The 21,659-nt window shown below is 46.4% G+C and overlaps 1 protein-coding gene across 2 annotated transcripts in view; it reads right to left on the reverse strand.

Annotated features, from left to right (window-relative positions):
• PGM1 (phosphoglucomutase 1) overlaps positions 1-21,659 on the reverse strand; it is a 59,660-nt gene that overhangs the window by 30,436 nt on the left and 7,565 nt on the right. The window contains exons 1-6 of one of the 2 annotated variants that reach the window (XM_066597697.1): positions 18,750-19,022; positions 11,259-11,421; positions 10,083-10,229; positions 7,071-7,196; positions 5,320-5,510; positions 4,884-5,038 (exon numbers count right to left, since the gene is read on the reverse strand). In XM_066597697.1, coding sequence (XP_066453794.1) covers positions 4,884-5,038; positions 5,320-5,510; positions 7,071-7,196; positions 10,083-10,229; positions 11,259-11,421; positions 18,750-19,007 — 1,040 coding nt within the window. In that variant the 5' untranslated portion in view covers positions 19,008-19,022. Of the gene's footprint in view, positions 1-4,883; positions 5,039-5,319; positions 5,511-7,070; positions 7,197-10,082; positions 10,230-11,258; positions 11,422-18,749; positions 19,023-21,659 lie in introns of those variants that run through there. The other variant, XM_066597698.1, reaches the window with a different exon arrangement.

The raw sequence follows: 21,659 nt of genomic DNA on the forward strand, positions 1-21,659 counted from the left end.
TGCGGCGTTGTTACAGCTGCTGGTGCCCGAGACAGGAGGTGCTGCTGCTGTCCGGGTGCTTTCTCCGTAGCAGAAGGAAACTGCAGGGCTGAATGGCTGGACGGCTGCTGTGTGCTCAGAGAGCTGCGCAGTGCTGGGCTCAGAAGTGCCGACAGACGAAGTGTCCAGCTGCAGAGAGCGGCCATTCCTCTGTCCGGCTGCCCCTTTTAAACTTGCCGCGGTCGGAGGGGGCGTGGCCTGCCCCGGAAGCGTCCCCGCGACCCGGAAGTGACTTTTCCGGCCGTGACGACGGCACTCCGCCCCCCGGAGTGCCGTGCCCGGAAGTGGCCTGCCGGCCGGCGCCCCGGCGTCCTGCAACATGCTCGCTTCTATCCCTGGCCGGGAGAGCTGCCGCCGCTGCCGTCGCCGCTGCTGTCGCCGTCCCGATGCTCCTTCAGGTAATCTGCGTCCGCTGCCGCTGCCAGTATGGCGTCCCGCCGCTGTCCGTGTGGAGTCCCAGACGGAATGTTGCCGCCGCCGCTGTCCGTATGGAGTCCCAAGCGGGGTGTCCTGTCCTGGGGGCCACAGCCTGTCCGTGCATCGACCGCTCCAGCAGTGCTGCCCCTTATGCGTCACCGTCAGACAGTGCGCTACTCCAGGGAGGGGGAGCCCTATGGCTGGCGGGTAACCGACTCAGATGCGCATTGCATGGTCGGGCCCCTTTTTCTTCTCTGGGTGAGACGCCGCAGTAGTGGTGGAGACACCCCCTGCCTGCGTCTCCCCCGGGAGGCCAGTAGAGCCAGGGAAAAGCCCCGACTCCCCGGATTCCCGCGAATAGCTCTTTCCACGTCTGCCTCCTAGCAGACACTAAGCTAAAGACTAATTAGCTGAGTGCCTGCAGGGGGGATATAGCCAGGTGGGGAGGAGCTGACACTTTTTTGCTTAGTGTCGCCTCCTAGGGCAGTGGCTATATCCCCATGGGCTAGGCTGTGGCCCCCAATGATACGGACGAGAAAGCAGCGCTAAACGCTGTAAAAAACGCCTGTGGGAGGAGGCCTTAACCCTTTGAGTGGCGGGTTTCTTACAACCCCGTCGTGCCCACCAGGGCAGGTTTTTTAAATGGTCTAATCATTTAATTTCAACCAATTTTGCAGTCGCGTTCCAAGAGCCATAACTTTTTCATTTTTCCATGGACATGGCCATACGAGGGCTTGTTTTTTGACAAGTTGTACTTTTTGATGGCATCATTTTCGGGTATATATAATGTATTGCATAACTTTTGTAAAAAAAATTTGTAGGGAGATTGAGGGAAAAAAAAATTCTGCCATTTCATTTTTGGGTTTCATTTTTACGGCGTTCAGCGTGCAGAATAAATAGCGTGATAACATTATTTTCTGAGTCGGCACGATTCTGGCGATACCAAGTTTATACCGTTTTTTTTATGTTTTGCTATTTTTGTACATATAAAACTTTTTTTTCTTATAGCCTTGCTTTTGTGTCGCCACATTCCAAGAGCCGTATCATTTTATTTTCCCATTGCCGGCGTCTAGAAGGCCTTGTTTCTTGTGGGATGAACTCCAGTCTTCATTTATCTAATTTTTTGGAACATGTAAAATTTTGATCGCTTTTTATGCTATCTTTTCTAGTGGCAAGATTAACAAAATCTGTAATTCTGCATGTTTTTCATTTTTATTTTTCACTGCATTCTCTGAGCAGTATAAATAATGTATTAAAGTGATTCTACAGGCCGGTACGATTATGCCAATACCAAATTGTAATAGTTTTCTTTTTCACACAAACTTTTTTATTACTTTTTTTTTTTTTTTAAATCCTCCTCCTTTTGCCTTATCTATAATAAAAAAATCTAAATCCTAAAAGAAAAATACATATTTGGCATCACCGTGCCTGTAAAAGTCCGATCTATCAAAGTAGTATATTATTTTTCCCGCACAGTGAACGTAGTCCCAAAAAAAAATAAAGAACGACACAAATGCACTTTTTCAGTCACCCTGTCTCCCAGAAAAATGCAATAAGAAGCGATCAAAAAGTCGTATGTATTCCGAATTAGCACTAACGTAAACTACAGTACATCTCGCAAAAAATGAGTCCTTGCTCAAGTAAGTCGACGGAAAAATTAAAACGTTATTGCGCACAGAAGATGCAGCAGAAAATAATTTTAAAAAATTAAAATGTCTGAAAACAAATACAAGCACTACAGCAAAAAAAACCTATACAAGTTTGGTATCCTAGTAATCGTACTGACTAGAGATGAGCGAGCATACTCGCTAAGGACAATTACTCGATCGAGCATTGTCCTTAGCAAGTACCTGCCCACTCGGAAGAAAAGGTTCCGCTGCCGGCGCGGGTGAGAGGCGAGTAGCGGCAGTGAGCAGGGGGGAGCGGGGAGAGAGAGATCTCCCCTCTGTTTCTCCCCGCTCTCCCCAACCGCCAGCAGCCGAACCTTTTCTTCCGAGCGGGCAGGTACTCGCTAAGGGCTTGAGTAATTGCCCTTAGCGAGTATGCTCGCTCATCTCTAGTACTGACCCATAGAATAAAGTTATCATGCCATTTTTGGTACAGTTTGTGCGCCGTAGAAACAAAACGCACTGAAAGATGGCGGAATGTCATTTTTTTCCATTTTACTCCACTTAAAATTTTGTAAAAGTTTTTCAGTACATTATATGGTACTTTAAATAGCGCCATTGAAAAATACAACTCGTTCCGCAAAAAACAAGCCCTCATACAGAGATGTCGATGGATAAATAAAGGAGTTACGATTTTTTAAATGGGGGGGGGGGTAGTTATTTTATTTTTAATTGTTTACAAAGTAAAAGGTGACAAGTGTTTTTTGGTTTTTTTACTTTATTTTTTGTCCCTTTAGGGGACTTCTACAGAGACCCATCAGGACCCCCTGATCACATGCCAAGGATCCGATGGTGACAGCCCTTTACATGCTGCAGTCACATAGAACGCAGCATGGAAAGGGTTAACACAGCAGAGATCAGAGGTTTTCTCTGATCTCTGCTGTAAGAGCTGGTGCCTTGGCTGTCCTCTGACAACCAAGCACCAGCTCTCCCTGCCACAGAGACCCATCAGCTGGCTTCTGACAAGCCGATGGTCTCTATGGCAACCTGTAAACAAAGCAGTGCATGACTTTGAATTTAGAAGTGCGGAGATTGCCGGCAGATCGGCAATATCTTCCTGCTTCTGTTTTTCAAAGTCCTGCACTGCTCTTTGTGGGTCTGTGCAGGCAGAGCACAATGCCACAGCTTGTGGCATTGTGCTCTGCAGCTCCCATAGTGAAACATAGCCTGGAAATCTATATCGCTATGGGCAGTGGAGCTAGTCACGGAAATTTTCCGGACGTGCCACTCAAGGGGTTAACGCCACAGGAGGCAAGTTTACATCCTGTGGATGGCGCAGGCTCAGAAATGAGCCAGTGCCCTCCCGCAACGGGAGACGGTTGTTACAGTATACTTGGTATCATTGTATCTGTAACAACCTGTACAGTAAATTGAACACGCCATTTATCCTGCACGCCAAAAAAAAAAAAAAAAACTTTGAAAAAAAAAGCACCTGGAAAATGGAGGCAAAATGCTTATTTTGTTAATTTTGCCTCCCAAAATTAGACAATAAAAGTGATCAAAAAACCCATATGTAGCCCAAAATGGTCCCAATAAAAACTATAGCTCGTCAGGCAAAAAATAAGCCCTCACAGAGTTCCATCAATGGAAAAATAAAAAATGTTATAGAACTTTGAGAGCAATTATGTAAAATAATCAATTTAAAAAAAAAGTTTGTATTATGCAAATGTGGAAAAACTTAAATATAATAATTTGTGTCGTTGTAATCTTACCGGCCCGCAGAAAAGAAAATGTATCATGTCATTTATGCTGAATGGTAGAATTTATGCGTTTTCTCTCGCGATGCTCCAGAAAAAAAATAAATAAATAAAATTTGACGTTTTACAATACATTATATGTACCCTAAAATGGTACCAATAAAAACTACAGTTCGACACACAAAAAACAAGACCTTATGTGGCCAGGTTATTGGAAAAATAAAAAAGATAATTTTTAGTCCCCACAGAGGACTTGAACTTGTAATCTGATCATTTCTACAACATACTGGAGCATTTTAGTATATTTTAATATTGGTCCATTAAAGGGGTTGTCCCGCGATAGCAAGTGGGGTTATGCACTTCTGTATGGCCATATTAATGCACTTTGTAATATACATCGTGCATTAAATATGAGCCATACAGAAGTTATTCACTTACCTGTTCCGTTGCTGGCGTCCCCGTTGCCATGGTGCCGTCGAACTTCAACGTCTAATCGCCCGATTAGACGCGCTTGCGCAGATGGGTCTTTTCCCTTCAGCTCGGCTCGGCAGCAGCGGCGTTCTGGCTCCGCCCCCTGTACGCGTCATCGCGTAGCTCCGCCCCGTCGCATGTGCCGATTCCAGCCAATCAGGAGGCTGGAATCGGCTCATGTGACGGGGCAGAGCTACGCGATGACGCTTACAAGGGGGCGGAGCCAGAACGCCGCTGCTGCCGAGCCGAAGGGAAAAGACCCATCTGCGGAAGCGCGTCTAATCGGGCGATTAGACGTTGAAGTTCGACGGCACCATGGCAACGGGGACGCCAGCGCAGGGAAGGTAAGTGAATAACTTCTGTATGGCTCATAATTAATGCACGATGTATATTACAAAGTGCAATAATATGGCCATACAGAAGTGCATAACCCCACTTGCTGCCGCGGGACAACCCCTTTAAGTGCTGCCTGTGGCACAACTTAATAGACTGCAACACATGGCAGCCCTGGAGACCTTCCCTAAGCAGCTTCAATAGGTGAAAGAACTTAAAGGAAAACAATTCAGTCTTGAAGCAACACCCCTCCTCTAACCTGTCAAGCGCTCCGCTGGTTGGCATGCTCCTTGCCAATCCACGTACACCCGTCTGCTGAAAGTAGGGAATACTGAAAATATTAGCTGCAATCACAGCCACAGAGTCCGATGGGTTCACAAAGAAGCCGTTTTTGCCAAGAATCATGTTCCGGTCCTGGGGAGAAGGGGAAAATAGAGAAAAAAGTTACAAAATAAATACGAAAAATTATAACAGCAAAATGAAAAACGGAAACCCCGACTCTGCTGGCGTTTAGTGACCGTGTGCAGCGTCTCTATGCCATACATTTCCTTCCTTCACTTTCCCGTACAGGAAGTAGTTATCTGACTGCTACCATCGTCAGCCATCTCCAATGGAGCTAATGCTTCTGTCACCTGGTCACAGACAACCACCCTCCGTTCTCTCTGAAAGTCAATTACAATGCAAGTCTGACCTACCCCATCTCCATCAAAGGCTGCGCCAAAGTCATGTTCGCCAGTCTTCATAGTGTCTACCAATTCTGATGCATAGGTTAAGTTTGGATCAGGGTGGTGACCGCCAAAATCCTCCAGTGGGATGCAGTTTACTGCAGAGTTTGCAGGGGCGCCCAGCTCCTCACAAAGGATTTTTTTCACGTAGGGTCCAACAACTAGTTAAAAACAAAAAACATTATGCAAACACTGGATGTGCGATTTATATACTGTATAAGGAAATAGGACTCTGAGACCTCAGACGTAACCATTTTCCGATGCCTACTTCAGTTTCGTTTATCAGAACTCTAAAACTTTAAAGGTAACCGGTCATCAACTATCATCATCATAAACCAAGTTCTGGTGCTGATAGTTTAGGTGACGGGCAATCTGCAGAGCTGTGTCTTAAGCCCCATTTACACGCAACGATTAGCGCTCAAAATTTGCTCAAAAGCCATCGTTTGAGCGATAATCGTATGTAAATGCTCCCATCTTTCACTCTTCGGCTGAACGATGATTTTTTAGGTGAGCATAAAATCCATTGTTCAGCTGGAGAACTGATAGCAGGGACCACATGCTGCGTTCTTCATGAGGAGTGCTGACTACGTTGTATTCAGTTTGCAGTCCCACAGTAGAACAAAGGAACGTATGCAGAGAACAGACCACCTGCTGTTCCCTACATAAAGCACCTGGAGGCCAATTTACATGCAAATGAAGGTAATAAGCTGCCAATGGGCATTAGTGCCCATTAGCAGCTTATGCAAAATGATCGCCCAAACTGTCACCCTCTCTTTTCTTGAACGAATTTTGAGCGATCATCTTTGTGTGTAAATGCGGCTTTATACTCACTTTGCCCCCCATTCCCATGATGTCCCTGGGTGAAGTCAATGCGAGCACAGTAGTCCGACTCCTCAGAAAGGAGTGCATGTGCATTCTAGTCATCTCTATGGGAGTGCGCAGCCTTTTGAAAAGAGCCACACTGGCTGAGCACTGACTTGTCAGGGGGCACCGCAGAAACAGGGGAGCGGTGGAGTATGAAAAGAGGCTCCATGGACCCCGGCAACTAAACTATAAGCACCAGAACTTAGTTTATGGTGCTTAAAGTGGACGACAGGATCCCTTTAATACCAATAACATTCCTTAAAGGGGTTGTCCCGCTCCGAAACGGGTTTTTTTTTTTTCAATAGCCCCCCGTTCGGCGCGAGACAAACCCGATGCAGGGGTTTAAAAAAAAACAAACGGATAGTACTTACCCGAATCCCTGCGCTCCGGTGACTTCTTACTTACCTTGCGAAGATGGCCGCCGGGATCTTCACCCACGGTGTACCGCAGGTCTTCTGCCATGGTGCACCGTGGGCTCTGTGCGTTCCATTGCCGATTCCAGCCTCCTGATTGGCTGGAATCGGCACACGTGACGGGGCGGAGCTACGAGGAGCAGCTCTCCTGCACGAGCAGCCCCATTCAGAAGGGAGAAGACCGGACTGCACAAGCGCGTCTAATCGGGCGATTAGACGCTGAAATTAGACGGCACCATGGAGACGGGGACGCTAGCAACGGAGCAGGTAAGTGAATAACTTCTGTATGGCTCATAATTAATGCACGATGTATATTACAAAGTGCATTAATATGGCCATACAGAAGTGCATAACCCCACTTGCTTTCGCGGGACAACCCCTTTAAGGATTTTTGCCAAAAATTCTAAATCAATCCCCCACCCCCACCCCCAGCGGACACGTTACCTCCGTGCATGGCGTCAAGTCGGATCAGCAGTCTGTTCGGCCCTGAGAGCAATTCTTTTAAGGCACTGAAGTCAAAGATATTCCGCAGCATGTTGGCATACGCCTCCACAGAGTCCACGATCTCAACTGCAAGTCAAAAAAAAAAAAAAAAGTCAGAAATCGAGAATTTATGGAAAATAAATAAATAAATAATTTGTAAGTTGATCAATGAATTCTAATTCTGCCATTTTATCTTTGTACACCCTAAACCATGCGGCACGACTACCTTCTATAGCCTACATATTGGGACGATTATGGGGAACCAGATTTCCATATTTTCTACATAGGAATAGGGAAAACAGAAATTCTGACATTTTTTCCCCCATGAAATGTACCAACACAAGAAACAATGTATAAATGTGTTCTCTCTTCATGGGTTACTACAACTTTGGGGGTACCACATGTCTTTTCAAAACAGTATTTGCATATATCAGCCCTGTGATATCAGGATTAAAATTCTGTCCCGGGACAGGAAGCGGAGGGGTGAATATCACCTGCAGTTCTTCCCGTTCCTCCCTCAGGATCCAGTTGTCGGCTATCCAAGATGGCTACTAAAAATTTTTTTTAACTATCTAATGCACACTGTGTACTGTTCTGATTGGCCAGGGCTGCTCATGTGATTAGTGCTAGCCAATGAGAGAGCAGGTATAGTGTATGGACAAGAATAACACTAACAATCCACTGTGGGGATGAGGCAGTCTGAAGCTTGCGTTGGCCATCTTGGCCAGAACCGGCAATCTGAGGGATGGCAGAGAACTGCTGCAGGAAATATACTCCTTCCTCCTTAGGTCCCTGGACAAAATTTTGTCCGGTTACTAGAGTATCGCTTTAATGGAAATGCTTAGTTGCATTATTGAGGGGGGAGGGGGGGTGGAGGGAGCAGGGATGGGACTAATAAGCAGCTGCTATGGAAACCCATCAGATCCCCACAACTACATAGTGAGGCAGCAATAGGCTGCTAGAGGAAGTCCCCAGCCGCCGTCAAACTCCTTAGATGCCGGGGTCACTACTGACCTCAGCATTTAAGGGGTTAGATGTCTAGGATCAAAAGGCATCTCTGATTGTGACTATTGCAGTAGCAAGTCTCCTATATATTACACTTAGCCCATGCCGCTGACAGCTAATGCCAGCCACTGGATGTAACATTATGTCCATAGGTATAGACACTAGGATTTGGACATAATGGTACGTCCATCTGTAGGAAGAGGTTCTTCAAAAGTAGTATTAACTTCTACTGTCAGACTAACTGCCCCCCTGCAGACGACCCCATCCCAGCAGATATTTCCACGACTGCAGACTCCAGACTAGTAACCCCGGCTTCTCCTGCAATGGGCTGCTGCAGTAATCATTGCTCCACCCCAGCAGTGTTAAGCCCCTTTTAGACAGGATGACCGTTTGGCGCTGACAGGCCGTCCCAGCTCAGTGAATGGAGGCGCAGCGGGATGGCGGTCGTTGCAGCCCGTCCATCTCCATTCACAGTAAACAGGCAGATGTTCATAAACGAATGCCTGACAGTTTAATCTGAATGACGCAGCGGCAGATCAACGATGATTTCACGGTCTGCATTAAAGATCCGATCAGCGATTTATCACCGATTGTTCTTTCACTGCGTGCATTTACACAGCACAATTATTGTGCACATCTAATTAGGCACTTGTACGATAATTGTGCCAGGTAAGAGGGGCACATGCATGCGGGCGGATGCAATTTCATTGTGTATTTAGTGAGTTCTGAGGCTATATTTATTTTTTTCACCCGTATTTACTGCGTTCTTCATGCAAAAAAAAAACAACAAAAAAACAGAACAAAACAAAAAAAACCCCGGCCCAATTGAGGTTACTATTTTCTTCAACCACTGTGTCCTGGCAACTGCGTATTTGATGCATTTTTATGCAACACCACAGATTGAATTGTAATAGCAGATTTCTGCTTGGTCTGTGATCTGGACCTAAAAAGAGGACACATGTATACAAAAAGTGCAGTATGGAGAAAAAAAAAAAAAAAAAGCACATCTGAATACCCTAATGCAAATCAATTAGGTTTAGGTCGTCCATAAGCCACCCATAAAACATATGGACAAGAAAAAATAAATAAATACGCCCGTGTGAATGTGCCCTTATAAATATTAGGGGAGCACTCCAACAAATACCAACACACTATCAAGGCCACATTAACACGGGCAGGTCGGATTCCACATACGGGAGCCTGCAGCCGAATCCGACCCTGTACCCAGCCGGCATCCACTCGTACCTGTATTTTCTGTTCTGCGGATGGCCCACACGGCTCGCCGTCAGACATGCGCAGTACAGATTTTTTTTCTCTGTAAACTCCTACTTTTCCTGTGGAATTTGCGGCACGTCCGGCTTCCATTGACTTCAATGGAAGCCGTCCGTGCAGAATCCACAGGGAAATGGAGTGATCTTTCACCTGCGAGCGGAAACCGCAATTGGTTTCTGCTTGTGTGCATGAAGAATCACTTTTGCATTGCATGCCATGGGCGGAATTTGCTGTGGAATCCAGAAGCAGTCGCCCGCTCTGGATTCCGCAATTCAGGACCGCCCATGCACATTCCCCCTAAGCCTCTGAACAGGGGAGGCATGACACCAGGAATCAAAGAACAATGAAAGACCCCCTAAATCATGCTCCATGCTGCCCATGGCAACAGACAGTATCATTTGCCAAGTTAGTTTCTTTCACCTCTGCCGTGCACTGAGCACTTCCCCGTGATGTGTCCCGGTATTCCTCGCCATCTGGACGCGGCCGTGCGAATGTTGCGAATATCATAACATTACTGCTCATAAAGTATCACACACAATAGCAAATGTAAAGAACTGGAATCGGCTTCTATTCACACTTGTGTCTGAGCTTCTGTTGGCATCAGACTTGTCCACAAGAATAGCGCAGCGGGCAGCCATTCGCACGAAGACCTAAACAGCCCAGAAACCTCACGACACAGGTAGGTTACAGTCTCACCTGTAAATGGCTTAAACTTATTCTCCAGATCAAACTGCTGCTTCCCGATGGTTGAGAGGTCGACTTTGAGGTCCGGGCAGATGGCGTATTCCTCGATGGTCTTACTGAGCTGGAAGATCTTATCAGTGATGGCCTCGGGAGCCGGGCCTGGAGGAAACATGAGAGCGGTTAGCACGGACTGACCCCCTCTAATGCAGCCCCTGCCAAAGCCTCATCTGACCCGCACACCCGTGTGAAGAAGCTCTCATGCTCAGCTCTGGCCGCTCTCAGTTTTTTGGTTTTGGTTTCTAATTAGTCTTAACTATTTTTATTTGTTTTTTAATGAAACCAATTGATCCATTCAAAACAGACTACTAATCATTAGGAAATTATAGTACCAGTATTTCTGGTGGCACAATGCGCGACACAGCTGTGCTGCGCACACGCACGCACGCGCACGCACACGCACACGGTTCGTCCCATACAACGGGGATCAGAAGCAGCACAGCATTGAGATGGAAAAACCTGTGATGAAGTCACCATCATGCCCCACCCCTGATCACATGACGGTGACACTCATCCTGAGTGAATGACCTACATGCCCCACCCCTGATCACATGACGGCGACACTCATCCTGAGTGAATGACCTACATGCTCCACCACTGATCACATGACGGCGAGGTCAAAAGTCCTGCACCCTTGTGCAGATTACGGGCGGATTACAAATTGCCTGCGGCCTCAGTTGCTATGGAATACTAACGAACACCTAGCCGGACAGCAGCAGTCATGCGATCAGGAGTGGAGCACGCAATTCCCTCACTGGGGATGAAGGACCTTTGATGACGTCATAGTCATGTGATCAGGGCGCGAAGTATGTAAGGCACTCACCAACCTATGCACGCACGGACGGACGGGTCATCATCAGTAGTTTGAAAGCAAAATCTTGATGCCCCCTATCTAATGCGACCAGAAACTATCAGTTTTTTCTGACAGATCCGTTGGCATCAGTTAGACATCCATTTCGGGGTTTTTTTTTTCGTTCTGAAAAGAAAGGCGTACCCATCAATAACGGTTAAAGGAACACCAATGTGAACCCGGCCTTTACTTCTAAACATCTGACAACTTTTTCCTTTTTAGCTCAGTTTGTTGGCTACTTGAAAAAAAATAAATAAAAAAATTCCATTTTCTTTTCTCACCTCCATTGGAAGTGTTGAACTTGATGCCAAAGTCTCCGTTGGGCCCTCCGGGGTTGTGACTGGCCGTCAAGATTATTCCCCCAATAGCTTTGATTTTGCGGATGACGCAGGATACGGCTGGCGTGGACAGGATGCCGTTCTGCCCAATGACGAGACGACCAATCTGAAGCACAAGATATGAGAACGTTATTATACCATGGAGACAAGAATCCTGGAGGAAGCACAAACTGAGCTCATGTACACAGCCGCGGTCCGAATCTTTTTGCAATTTTTTAGGTTTTGTAATCTTAAGGGGTTTTCTGGGCAAAAACGATTGATCAATCCTCAAGATCGGTCATCAATAGGTAATCCCCGGGATCACTGGAGAGGAGTTGATCGCTCCGCGCACTGTCAGTGCAGTGGCCCGCACATGTGTCTTGGAAGCGCCCCAACTGGCTTCCTTCCCGTTGAAATCAAAAAGAAGTTGAAGTTGGCTATTACACTTCCGGCACTTCTGCCTCAGACATTGGGGACGGACGCGGAAGTGTAACACCCGCTTCAGCTGCCATAGATTTCAGCAGGAGTGAAGCCAGCTACGGAACTTCCACTCCCATCTCCTGTGAAGCACGTCCGGCCCGCTGCACTAAGGGTAGTTGCAGACGGGCGATCGCGATATCCCAGTGAGAAAAATCACGTCTTTGTTCACGTGATTTGAGAGTCAGCGCTGCTTTTGCTCACAAAACATCACTGCCGTTTGCGATTTTCTTGGATGTTTTTTCGCGCGAGATTTTCTCATGAGACAATAGGAATTTCTAATGTTAAAACCGCATCATATTTTTAAAAAAAACGCAAGTTCGTTCATTGCAATGCGATAAAAATGAAGGCTCCATAGGGAAACATGGGAGATTAAAAAAAAAAAAACCACAGCAAGTAACAGAAAAATTTAGAACATGCTGTTTTTTTGTTGAAACCATTGAAGATCATAGGTTGTATAATTCTGCGATTTCACATGATTTTATTACCCGTGTTATACCGGCCTAACAGCGGGCTGGGCAAGCAGTTCATTGCTAGGGATCCCAAGGGTGTCCCTGGTGATTAAACCATTGATGACCTAGAGGTCATTAATAGTGTTTACCTGGAAAACCCCTTTAAAGCCTACCAGAGGCTTCAGGATAAGCTGCTGTGTACACGAGGAACAACGCTCCTTCAGGCCATTATATGGCTTATCCTGTATTGTTCCCCATTTTCCCCCTCTGCATTGTGTACATCTGATTCTCCACTTTCTCAGCACCGGTGGGAGGAGATGCTACTGCGCTGTGTTCTACAGAATGTACACAGAGGATTACACGGATTCTGGTATATAACTGTCTGTCACACACACAGCTCATCATCATGTAGGAGTGTACAGCAAGATTTTGCAGTGTACATGTTTATATGCAGCAGCAGCTATCCAGATTAGGAGCCGGGGGCGGAATTGCCGTGCAGATTGTTAAAATTAAGCTGTAATTCCGGCTCGTGTGAACCCAGCCTTACAGGGTCTTCATTGTATGTCTAGTGTACAGGGAGTCCTCTTGGTACATGCAGTGGTTAAAAAAAAAAAAAAAAGTTTAAAAACCCCTATTAAAATTCCAACAAAAGATGAATCATTTCAGATCCATTTCCACCTTCAAAGAGACGCATTCTGTACAATTCCATTAACCCTTTGCAATCCAATTTTAGATTGAGGGTTTCCTAGGGGGCTTTCTCTTTCTGCCACTATACAATGGCGCCATCTGTTGGCTAGAGCCAGTACTGCGATATGAGACATGCTGGAGAGGCCCCCGACAACAGAGTGGCCAGTAATCTACAGTAAGAATACCCTGCCGGACGTCTTCCGACATCGGAGCTGTACAGCCTTCAATCAGAATGTCTTTAGACGTCAGACAGTGGATTGGAAAGGGTTAAAAAGCAAACTATGCGGGGTTTTTTTGGTTTTTTTTTCACCCTAAAAGACTAATGTGGTTGCATTAATAGCCAGACCCTAAAACTAATATTCTGTTGATGCACCCTCTGACTTTATGACAACACTTAGTCTTTTTGGGCTGGCGTCTATCAGCGGGGCACATCTTGACTTGGCAATCTTTGCCTACTCTTCCTTGCAAGTGCGCTCCAAATCTGTCAGATTGTGGGGGCAACTTGTTTGTAGCGCCCTCTTCAGGTCAACGACAGATCTTCAATGGGATTCAGGTCTGGCTGGGCCATTGCAAAACTTTGATCTTCTGGTGAAGCCATTCTCTTGATGATCTGGAGGTCTGCTTTAGGTTGTTGTTGTGCTGGAAAGGTGAAATTTCTCTTTATCTTCAACCTTTTAGCCGAGGCCTGAAGGTTTTGTGCCAAAACGGACTGCTATCTGGAACTGTTTATAATTCCCTCCGCCTGGGCTAAAGCCCCAGTTCCAGCAGCACAACAGCATCAAAGCATAATGTTACCTCCACCATCTTCACTGCGGGTCTGGTGTTAGTAGACTCAATGGAGGTTTTGGTAAATCATAGCCGCCTTGGATATTCGTCTTTGTTAGAAAAGGCTTCCGTCTTACCCCCTTCCCCTACAGCTCAGACATATAAAGAATATGGGAGATGGTTGTCCCATGCACTACACAACCCGTACTTGTCAGAAACTCCTGCAGCTCCTTTACTGCTACTGTCGGCCTCTTGGTAGTCTCACAGGCCAATGTTCTTCTGGTCTTTCATCAATTTCCGAGGAACGTCGAGTTCTTGGTAATGTCACTGTTGTGTCAAATGTAACCCACCTCTTGCTGACGTCTTCACTGTGTCCCATGGTATATGTAATGTTTTGGAGAGGCTTTTGCCCCCTTCTCCTGACTAATAACTTCCAACTTGGATATTCTGTAAGATCTTCACTGACCAACTAAGAAAAAGTCAGGAAAATCCTCTAAGAAGAGCTAAACTTTATATGGGGGTGGGGAGATTCGGAATCACCGTAAAGACTTTCATTTACTCCATTTACGCATATCACACGGCCGGCATACCCACGCGTAATACGCGGTGAATGAAGACCTGTGGACATGCACACTAAGAGTCATCCATAATTATATGTCGGAGGTCTCTAAAATTCTCCAGACCAAAACCACAGACCTTTCAGTAAAGACACAGCAGGAACAGAAACTAATCTGGCATCCTTGGGATGGCCAATGCACCACCTTAGTGTTAATTATGAACCACTGCGTGCCTTATTACAACTTGTTCATATACATTTTGGCATCAACCACAGCCCCGTGGCTGAGGGGTGGGGCAGGCTGCCAAGGTAGAGCTTCCCTGTATGGATGATATCCCCGTAACCTGGGCATTAAACAAAAAAAAAAAAAAAAAACACACACACACACACACACACACACACACACACACACACACACACACACGACAAGTTTTCCGTGAATCAGTTTCAGTGTGAATCCACAATAGATGAGAAAATCCAGCAATCTGAGCGACTTCCAACAAGGCCGGGTCATCGGTGCTGGACTAGCCGGGGCCGGGATGTCACTGCCAACCACACAACCACATAGGCTCTCACGTAACTGTGTGGAGAGTCTACAGAGAATGGCGTGATCAAGGAGAAACATCCAAGGAAAGAGTATCCCAGAAACAAAAAGACACAGCGGCGCTCCCGGGTGGATCGTACGCTACACAGTATAAAGTGGATGAGAGGAGAAACGAAAACTTACTTAAAACAGGGAAGCGGTAAAGTTTCGGATTTTTTATACCGCCCCCCTGTGATGCAAGTTTTCATTTCTCCTTTTCATGCATTTTTATTTATACTGCGGGGCTTATTTATGAAGCCTTATCCGCCAGATCCGTGGTGGAATTTACACTGAAATAATAGCTTCCTCTTTTTTTTTTTTAAACAGCTGATTGGCACCAAATTAAAAAAAAAAAAAAAAATTTACGAAAAGCTCTGCCTTTATTTTTTCCCTTTTAAAGTGGGTGTGGCCTGCGTTTCAGATGTCTTCAAAACATTTGTGAAGCTAAATGTCAGAAAAGAGGCGCAAAAAGTGTAAAGTAGACAAATAATATAGGGAATAGGTTGGCGCTGGCTATAAATTTGCCAAATTTGGTGCAACTTTATTGTGTAATCTTTCAGCCTCTGGAGGTAAATTTTTAGCGCAACTAAGCACTCCTTTTGGTGCATCTGTCGTCATTTTGGCGCTCACCTTACTCTTGTTTTATTTTACTGGAAGAAAATTCTTTATACAGCGGTGAATCCAGACGCTCGCTGTAAATATCACCCCAGCACACTCGGAGGTAAAAATTTGAGAAAAGTCAATCTAATTCCCATTGTGTGAGTTTTGGCGAATCTCCACTCCTTATGCCTCCGCCATTGATGTTTCCTGACCTCTGTGCATCTTTTGTACACTTCATGAAAATTTGACAAATTTCAAGTTTTTGACACATCTAGTTTTTCGGGTGCCTTTCAATATTCACCCCATTTACAAGCGCCGTTCACATCCATCATCAATATGGTGCAGATTACATCCGTTGGGACTGGGGGGGAAAAAAAACCACGGCATCAACTACACCTTCATTGATAAATAAGCCCCTGTGGGCGCACCGTACCGGCCGTCCTTCAGCACTGCTACGCTTTGTGTTTTTTGGGATACTCTGTTACCAACACCCTGTGGGACTTTGGGTTTGGACCTCAAGCACTCTGCAGTTTGTAGATATCCTAGGGTGGGATCTAGGGTAACCCCCACTTGGGATTACAGATGTGGTGGGGCGCTTTAGTCGGGCGTCTCCTTCACAGCAGGCGAGTGCCGTATTACATTCTGGTTTTATTTTTCTACATTATCAGATTACGGTCTTTTATAATACACTGATAGAGGACAGAAACAACTCGTCCCTGAAAGGGGTCAGAGGAGGATGTCAGGAATCACACAGGCACTGCACAAACTGCAGTCGAAAACCATGCTGATGCTCCAAGTGATGTGTCCAAACAGCACGGACGGGCGATAACCGCAGACGACCAGTTCCAGCGCCATTGTAGCCAAGATAAACAGGGAGCAAAAATTGTATCACCGAGCGTCGGAAAAACATCTCCTGGTCAGACGGATCCAGATTTCTGGGCTGATGCGAGGTCAGAATGTAGCATGAGCAGCATGAATGAATGGCCCTTCCTGTCAGGCTGATGGAGCTACAGTCACATGGGCGAGCGCGAAACCACGCCAACGTGCAACTTTTACTGTGATGCAGAGTTTTTGATAATAAAAATAAAAATTTGCATTTGTGAAATTGCGATTTTTATGCATGTGATAGGATCGCAAGCGTTTCCCATAGACTTCAATGGGAAACATCGCATGTGCATCTCACATCATGTGAGCGCCATATGAAGTCTTTCAATATCCCATTTGAAAACAATGGCCATGTGTTCTGAGGGAACGCCGAAAGCTGCGATTTAAAAAAAGAATGGATTTCATATTTGTGCGCATTGCGTCACGCAATACTCATGCAAGAATGCGGTTTTTGTGTGAATGCGCCCTAATGGTGCGGGGAAGGTTTTCTTGGCACATCCGGGTCCCCCCATACCCATGAATGGAGGTCCTGACAAATTGCTGTGGTTGGGAAGTATAAGGAGGGGCCGGCGCACTCGTAGATGGGGGTCTCTAATAAAGTGGTCATTCAGTGTAAATCTCTGCTAATCTGGCACGGGACTATATCCATTTCATGTTGGATTAGCAGGATTTCCAGATCATCAGGTGTCAAATTAATCTTATGCTAAACTCCAAAATAGTTTTGGATCTAATGGGGACAGACGTTGTTTCTAAGTGGAAATACACAGAAATATATTGCATGTGAGGCTCTCCGGATTACTTAATCATATTTCTGCAAAAGCAACAGAATCACCACAACTGTCTAAAAATATAATATAATATACACAAAAAAAAAAAAATAAAAAAGAAGGAGATGGAAATGAACATTTTGGCAAAAATAAAAGCAGCGACGTGATCGTCCGCTACGGAGAACTGTTGCTTATTATGTTAAAACACCCTAAAATCATCACCGGATTCTGTAGTTTCATGAGATCTAAGAAGGGGCATCCTGGTTCCCTCTATCCTGCTGGGGGCTAATTAGCTGATAATGAGGGTACAACCGCTCGCTAGAACAGGAGTTCCGTGTTCCACCAGAGACTGACAAGTGAATGGAGCAGCAGTGAGTATGCTCGTCCACCGTGCCATTCACTTCAATGGGAACGTTGAAAACCGATGCGTCCAAGTATGCCACAATCTCTGGCGCTCCTCATTGAAGTGAACGAGCAGCACGTTGCCACTCCATTCATTTTGCCAGTTTCTCAGGGGACACAGGTCCCCCTTTCCGGTGATCATGGGGTTCCAGCAGTCAGACCCCACCGATCAGCTAGCTAACCCTTATCTTGCACATAGGGGGCAGCTTAAATATCACTTTTAAAATGTCACAAGAATTTTTTTTTTAAATAAAAATAAAAAATAAAAAAGCTCCAAAACATTTTCTTCTTTCATACATGACAGTAATCCCCACGTACGGCGACTTCACATCTGCGCTGCAAGTTCCGTTTTCCAACTTTTTATGGAAGCAGGAAAATTGAATCCACTGGCCGAATGGATCCATCGTAGGACAGATCAGATCGGCGCTGAACACTGACTAATGGTTTCCATTTAGCATTCCACAGGATGAAATAATGCTGCGCCTGCGCCATTCCATCCCGCATTGTAATGGGATCAGCGACAGAGGCTCCATAACAAGACCTCTGAAACTGATGTGAATGAGCCCTAAACATCCTCAATGACCACAACGCTATTATATGACTAAATAGTGGGTGTTAGAAGACCAGAGGAAGAAAAATAAATAAATCTTATATATATATATAATATATATATATATATATATATATATATATATATATATATATATATATATATATATATATATATATATATATATACACACATACATACACACGTGAATGTACCCTTAAAAACACAATGGCGCGGTTGGACGATCCCAGCATTCACTTTTCAGCGAAGCTACAAAGACAGCCTGTATAATCTTATCTGTCATTTATGTCACTTGTCATATGTAAGCTCTCACTCGTGGAATCTTAACCCGCTTCCGCTACAATATGCGGTTTACTGGAGGAACGAGGAGCGATGCAAAATATAGAAATAATGGAATAAGAGCGATTTCACCTGCATTGGGGATTCCGCTTTCCTACTACGTTTGGGGAGCAGGAGAGGGGAACCCCCGTGACCGAACGGTTCCGTCTCTGGACTGAACCGAACTGCGCCAGACGGACCAAGCCGGATCCACGACGAATCCTCTAACCGGAAGTTCTGATGCTGATGTGAAGCCGGCCGGAGTTATATTCTAACTCTCTAAATGCTACATACTTATAAACACAAACTAATACAAATGTTGCAACTTGTAACAAAAGCATATGACATGTCTGCTAGGTAATAACTCTAGGAATAGCGGAAACGTTACCCACCCCGTTTGCAGCAGCCATCTGAACGATCGTTTCAATAGCAGATCTATTAAAATATCTGCCGTCTCCGCCGACGACCATAGTAGATCCCTGACGATCCCGCAGGTCGATGGAGAAAAAGATGCTTTGGATGAAATTCTGAAAGTAGTTTATCTTGGTCTGAAAATAATAAGTCTTCTTCCTCAGTCCACTGGTTCCTGGTCGCTGGTCACAGTACGGCACCGTAGGCAACGTCAGTAATGGGATAGGGCCGTCATCCATTGCGCTAATTCATAGAGGCCGCGCGGTAAGAAAAAACGGACACAAATTGTCAGGAAAAATAAAAGGAAAGGGGGCCAAATAGAGGAAACTGATTTAAGGAGCAGCAATGTCAAATCCAACAGCGAGACATTCAACCAGGAGAGACCAAAAATAGCTCCCTGGATGCGACGACGAAGTGGTTTCTAAGTGTAACTGAAGAACGATTCGTACACATGTCCCCAACCGTCAATGTCACAGGAGGGAATATTAAACGTATACATGGATTTTACTTTACACCTTCGCGGGATAATCCACGGGGCTCTCACGTTTAGGTTGTCATGCGAAGTGGGAAAGGACAAAGGCGGCATCGCTTGCATGAATGGCGACGGAGCAGGAGGGCAGAAAATGAGCAGTATTCCAGGATTCACCCGGTAGCCCTGGTATGGTGCCAGCTAGCACAAGGCTGAGATTGTTCGAGAGTGACAAATGCACAAGAGCTCGGGGTCTTCACCTGCCCGGACCTTCATGCTGGTGCAAGTATGGGGTTAGACATTAAATGGTTAACGTACAAGTTCAAATCTGGATCCAAAGTCAACAAAAGATTTGTCTTCCCACTTTGTTACACCCAAGTCTGTAAGAATACCAGACGTTACAGGGCTGTGCAGAAGTTTTAGACGGGTGTGGAAAAAAATGCTGCAAAGTAAGAATGCTTCCAAAAATAGAAGAGATAATTGTATTTTCTTAATTGACCAAAAAACTAAGTGACTGAACAAAAGTAAAATGTAAATCCCATCAATATTGGATGTGACCGCCCTTCACCCTCAAAGCAGCATCAGTTCTTCTAAGTAGACTTGCACACAGTTTTTGAAGGAACTCGGCAGGGAGGTTGTTCCAAAACATCTTGGAGAACTGAGCACAGGTCTTCTGTGGGTGTCGCTCGCTCAAATCCCTCTGTCTTCTCGTGTAATCAGACAGACTGGATGATGATCGGATCAGGGCTCTATGGGGCCGTATCCGCACTTCCAGGACTTCTTGCTCTTCTTTAGATTGAAGATACTTCTTAATGACATTGACTGGATGTTGGGGGTTGTTGTCCTGCTGCAGAATAAGTTTGGAGTCAGACGCCTTCTATTTTGGAAATTTTTTTTTTTAGTATGCAGCATTTTATCTGCTCCTGCCTAAAACTTTTACATAGTACTGTGTATCAGGTGTTACCCTACTCTCGTGTCACGTTACTACATACCAGGTACCCCGAGTACTGTCCTGCTCCAGTGCCAGTCTTCTAGATACCCCAGGTGTGGGCCTGCTCTCGCTCTACCACAGACATCCCAGGTGCCGCCCTGCTCTTTAGAGTCTCTTCTTAAGGTATCCCAGCTCTCTAGCGTCTCCACTCCAGGTATGCCAGGTGCCGCCCTGCTCTCTCTAGCGTCTCCACTCCAGGTATGCCAGGTGCCGCCCTGCTCTCTCTAGCGTCTCCACTCCAGGTATGCCAGGTGCCGCCCTGCTCTCTCTAGCGTCTCCACTCCAGGTATGCCAGGTGCCGCCCTGCTCTCTCTAGCGTCTCCACTCCAGGTATGCCAGGTGCCGCCCTGCTCTCTCTAGCGTCTCCACTCCAGGTATGCCAGGTGCCGCCCTGCTCTCTCTAGCGTCTCCACTCCAGGTATGCCAGGTGCCGCCCTGCTCTCTCTAGCGTCTCCACTCCAGGTATGCCAGGTGCCGCCCTGCTCTCTCTAGCGTCTCCACTCCAGGTATGCCAGGTGCCGCCCTGCTCTCTCTAGCGTCTCCACTCCAGGAATGCCAGGTGCCGCCCTGCTCTCTCTAGCGTCTCCACTCCAGGAATGCCAGGTGCCGCCCTGCTCTCTCTAGCGTCTCCACTCCAGGAATGCCAGGTGCCGCCCTGCTCTCTCTAGCGTCTCCACTCCAGGTATGCCAGGTGCCGCCCTGCTCTCTCTAGCGTCTCCACTCCAGGTATGCCAGGTGCCGCCCTGCTCTCTCTAGCGTCTCCACTCCAGGTATGCCAGGTGCCGCCCTGCTCTCTCTAGCGTCTCCACTCCAGGTATGCCAGGTGCCGCCCTGCTCTCTCTAGCGTCTCCACTCCAGGTATCCCAGGTGCCGCCCTGCTCTCTAGCGTCTCCACTCCAGGTATCCCAGGTGCCGCCCTGCTCTCTAGCATCTCCACTCCAGGTTTTCCAGTTGCTGCCATGCTCGCTCACATGTCACTTCTGGGTATCTAGGTATCCCAAGTGCTGCCCCCTACACATGCCAGGTGCTTCCCTGCTCTTTAGCGCCATCCTACTACATACCAGATATCTCAGGAAATGCACCACTCTCCAGCTGCTCCATTTGCAGTCATGCCACGTCTAAATAACAGACACCTCCTGAGACGGGCACTAGAAGCTGGCAACTCAGTGGCAAGACCTGGAGTGGAGATGCCCAGCCCTGCAGGTTGCCCTTCCATATATTTATATGCACGCCAATTGAGCTAAATGCCATGAATCACTTTCCCGCCAGGACTTTGTAACTTCTCTGGTTGTAGCAGCTCTTCTGTAACCGGACCCACCGGTGACACCTGTTCCTCTTCCCTCCTCGCTGACCTTTGCATAGCGTCCAAGAGATGGGGATAGGTGGACGCACTCTGGTTTTCCGTTCCCAAGTCTGTAACGTAATCCTTTC

Source organism: Eleutherodactylus coqui, chromosome 3 (assembly GCF_035609145.1).
Source record: "Eleutherodactylus coqui strain aEleCoq1 chromosome 3, aEleCoq1.hap1, whole genome shotgun sequence".
NCBI classification, from domain to species: domain Eukaryota; kingdom Metazoa; phylum Chordata; class Amphibia; order Anura; family Eleutherodactylidae; genus Eleutherodactylus; species Eleutherodactylus coqui.